The sequence below is a fragment of a genome, unplaced genomic scaffold (genome assembly GCF_019419815.1).
Source record: "Pyrus x bretschneideri cultivar Hongxiangsu unplaced genomic scaffold, Pyrus_bretschneideri_v1 Contig18, whole genome shotgun sequence".
In the NCBI taxonomy this organism is placed as follows: domain Eukaryota; kingdom Viridiplantae; phylum Streptophyta; class Magnoliopsida; order Rosales; family Rosaceae; genus Pyrus; species Pyrus x bretschneideri.
In genome coordinates this window covers 1,601,929-1,605,835 of record NW_025999479.1, presented here as the reverse complement: position 1 = coordinate 1,605,835, position 3,907 = coordinate 1,601,929, and the positions used below count along the sequence as shown (strand labels likewise).

Below are 3,907 nucleotides of genomic sequence, written 5' to 3'. Positions count from 1 at the left end.
AACGACCGTGGTTTGAAAATCCCTGGAAGGATCCGGCGAGTTACCAACTTAATTAGCCAGCCCATTACTTTCATACTCTCTTTTTCTCTCTCTCAAACTTTGAAGCCGGAAGAGCAGACACCTCGTCGAATATCATCAGGTATGCTTCCCGAACCCAGAACCGACTTCTAAACCCTATAACTTAAAACCCAACAAACAATATTCCCTACAAGTTTGAACAATTAGAATTTTCTAGGGTTGTTTTGAATTCATATTACAACTTCCCATGTAATTCTCAATTATTTGGAATAATTTTCATCACTCTTATGGTTTTTCTGATAAGATATGTTTGCTCTGCTTAAAATGTTGCAAGAAAATATGTCCCTCTGGCTCTCTGGGAGTTTTTATTTCTTTCCATATATTTGTTTGATACTTGTTAATTGGTGTGGTGGATTGGTAAAGGAAAAACATCTGCTATGGAGATGGAATTGCACTGCTTTATCCCATGGATAATATTAGGGTTCTGGGTTTAAAACCTTAGAAAACGTTTGTGTGAGTGCGTGAATTTGGTTAGTTTCTCTCTGTGTGGGGTTACTTTGGGCAATTCTTTGGTTTAATCGTTGTTTTCGTTGTTGTTGGAATGTTCCCTTGTTGGATAATCCCATTTTGCAGTAAAAACTAAATCCAAGCTAAAATAGAGGGAAGAAATATAGTTAAACCTATTCACATTACCATAGTGGAGTAATGATTCCTAAGGAAATGATAAGCACAATCATTTTTAGTCTCGCACACATTCCTGTTTAATCATGCTTGTTGTTTCCTTTTGATTTATTCGATTTGATGGCCAAAAATAAGGAGAGGTGTGCGAAAATCACCCCCCTTTTACCGTTCTGTCTGATGGTTGGCTCTTGGCAGTTGTGTTGAGATTAACCAGTAAATTGGATTCCTTATCGCATTTCCTGTTGAAATCTCAATGGTTAGGTTGAACTTCTGTTTGCAGTTTTCTTGCTCCCTTCTTTCGGGGCAAAATTTGTCTTTACTGAAAACTGCGGTATTGTATTTTTACATGTATGTAACTCAAGGATTCTTTTACCATGTTCTCAATTTCTTCACTTCAGTTACATATTGGTTTTGGTTAGGCCGAAATGACGTTTAGAATTTTATAAAGAATGCATATGCGTACAATCTAACAATGACTAAATGAGTAACTAAGTTCTTTGCATTTTGTATTTCTGTTAAAGACTGCTAAAGAAGAGATTGACTTTGCATTGGTGGTGATGGTGGAAGTGTGGTGGTCCCTGTTAGCAGCTATCCCTGCAGTGGTTGCAGGACAAGCATTTCGAGTGAAGAAAAGGCGTGCTGAAGAACAGAGATTAATGAGTGCTAGGGGGAGGGAGAAGAGTTCTGATGAGATCTTTGTCTGTGAAAGGGTATGTACATCAAAGAGAATGCTGAAAAAGGTAGGTGCATTTTCAAAGGATCCAATTCCTGATAGCTGTGTTACCGTGTGCGGTGTATCTGAGCTGGATGCTTGTGCTGATGCATGTGCACGCACTGTTTGCGTAAACCAACATCAAGTACCTAACTGGAATGACATCTGCCTTCGAAGATGCCAGAGTGAATGTCTTAAACTCTCTTCTTCCAGTTCTTCTTAGTAGCTTCAATATAAAAGGGAAATGTGTATTACAAGTTGAATTATCATAGTGTCGGTTACTACCATTTTCTGAGGTTTTAAGCTCACTGAATGTGACTGACATTTGACTTGGTATCAGTTTTAAGCTCACAACCGTTGGATTAAATTTTTTGCTTTATTGCTCAAGCTTGTTTGTTGGCTTTTCGAATTACCTTGTTATGTCCTTTTCTGTTCAACATATATAGGCGTGTTCTTGAGTTTAAGCTTGCAACTGATGTAGATTGAGGTACTCGGCGAAGCTGTCATGTATTGCTTGTTATCATGCTTGAGTAACCATAGTGGACAGCTAAAGCAGGTGTAACTGGATCTCAGGCACCCGACCATTCAGATGACGGTGAGTGTCGAATCCCTGAATTTCTTTTTTTCTTTTTTCTTTTTTTTCTTTTTTTTTTTTTTTTTTTTATGTAATTTTCATACGGTTAATGGAACCTATGAAATTGTTGTTCTGTGGGGATGTAATTGGGATAACTTCTCAATTGAAGATATGAATCTCTTGATTTCCCAAATGCAGCAGTAGGCAATGCGAAATTTTGGATGTCCGCGGGGAAATATCAGACCTTAACAGATTCTTATCCTAACTTTTAATTTCTTTTTGTTACATTGGAAGACGAACGAACTCTTGATCTAGTCTAATCTTTAACTCATTCCCCCACCTACCCTCACCACTTGGGCGCCAACTCATGGACTTCGATTCTTATCCCGACGTTACGCTTCTGTTTCCCGGGGGATGAGTTACGATTAGGATGGTCGATGGTTCGATCTCCTTCGATATAACAAAAAAGTGAAACAAGGTTATTATTCATCAATGGATTGAATAGCTTCCCATGAGATCACTGCTTGCTTAAGCGTAAAACCGAATCAATGCAGATTGATACAAGTTTACAATGCATGAAAGAAATGTTTAAGCCAAAAACGCCTTGACTAATTTAAGCATTAAACAAAAAAGATTATCAAAGCTCTGCATGCGCAGCAGGAGTCTCTTCGTGCGGAGAAGCCACCGTCTCCTTTACCTTTTCTGCTGTCTTATGCACCGTCCCTCCCACAGCTTCGCCTGCGGATTTAGCCGATTCCTCCACCGTATGTTTGCTTGTTTCAAAACTCTTCTGTGCTGCCTCTTTCACTTTTCCCCCCATCCCTTGATCATCGCTTTCGCTGCCCTTTGCATTTGCCTCGTCTCCGCCCCTGAAACTGATAAAAACAACTTCACAAACCCCTTTCTTTCTTATCTTTCGTTTGCTTGGATCAAAACAAGACTCGGAACCTCGTTCAACATTATATTGAAAAATATCAACTTGTGTAAAACTTTTTGAGAATCGTCTGAAATCCCCCATTTTGTTAACAGTTTCAAGCAAACGAAAACAGGCTATGCTTGAGAAGATTGGATAATAATATGATTGAACCATCGGAGATTATAAATCAATAGACTTACTCTAAATTTGGAGGGGAAAATTGCAACTGCATGTCGTTTATGATGGTTTTAACCTTGTCCCATGCATTTTGATGAGACTTTTGCAGGACAGAGATTGTATCATAGAGCATAGACATTGTGTCTTGCATTGTTCTTCCAAAAGCAGTTTGCTGATCTGCTTCCTCATTCTTTTCGACCTCTGGTTGCGCTTCCCCGATTGTTTTCGGAATCTGAAGCGAGACGATGATGAACCAGAAAAGAAAGAGTGCTGTTCTTCTGCTGAATCTGTCCATGCCACCAAAACTGGAAGAATTCAATTAAAATAGGAGCTCAATTGGGGTGTTTGAGATTTGAACATTTTCTAGGCTTGTAGCTGATACGTGTACGCTAACGTGGGGTTAGCTTCTTGCTTGTAGGATTCCACATTTGAACATGTCAATCATGGTTGACATGTAATAATATGACAGTAATTTGGCATTAGTAATTTATGGCTTGCATTTTATATTGACTTTGTGAAAGAATGTCAGTTACAAATGTATAACTAATCTTCTGGATCTATAGCATGTTATTCTGATCTGAGTCCCAATATAATACCTGAAATATAATAATAAATATCATACGAAACTTGGAACTGCAAACGTGTGCATATTAGCTACAACGTATGTGCTCCCTTCTATTCACCCGAGGATGAATTTGGATTCTTGAACGTATACCTACTTTGGTGTTAGAAAAGAGTTTCAAAACAAAACGATGGGATTTGAAAAGTGACAGGCCAACGACCCATCAGACCAGTGGAAGCTAATGACCGCTCAGGGGGTCGAACGGCT

At 38.9% G+C, this 3,907-nt stretch overlaps 2 protein-coding genes across 4 annotated transcripts; one reads left to right on the top strand and one right to left on the bottom strand.

The window, feature by feature from the left end:
* Positions 1-1,798, top strand: LOC103928958 (uncharacterized protein At5g64816). Of its 2 annotated transcripts, XR_007257518.1 has the most exons (3): positions 1-139; positions 1,221-1,708; positions 1,752-1,798. XR_007257518.1 is itself a non-coding variant. In XM_009338089.3 (2 exons), the coding sequence occupies exon 2, from the start codon at positions 1,257-1,259 to the stop codon at positions 1,632-1,634; it is 378 nt and encodes a 125-aa protein (XP_009336364.1). In that variant the 5' UTR covers positions 1-139; positions 1,221-1,256; the 3' UTR covers positions 1,635-1,798. The 2 variants fall into 2 exon arrangements, 1 of the variants encoding a protein (XP_009336364.1); XM_009338089.3 differs by having other exon boundaries at positions 1,221-1,798.
* A 645-nt stretch (positions 1,799-2,443) lies between these two features.
* LOC103928957 lies at positions 2,444-3,557 on the bottom strand. Of its 2 annotated transcripts, none has more exons than XM_018642945.2 (2): positions 3,102-3,557; positions 2,444-2,854 (listed from the first exon to the last, which is right to left on the bottom strand). In XM_018642945.2, the coding sequence occupies exons 1-2, from the start codon at positions 3,371-3,373 to the stop codon at positions 2,623-2,625; spliced, it is 504 nt and encodes a 167-aa protein (XP_018498461.1). In that variant the 5' UTR covers positions 3,374-3,557; the 3' UTR covers positions 2,444-2,622. The 2 variants fall into 2 exon arrangements, with proteins under 2 accessions (XP_018498461.1, XP_009336363.1); XM_009338088.3 differs by having other exon boundaries at positions 2,444-2,860; positions 3,102-3,548.
* Positions 3,558-3,907: the final 350 nt, after the last annotated feature.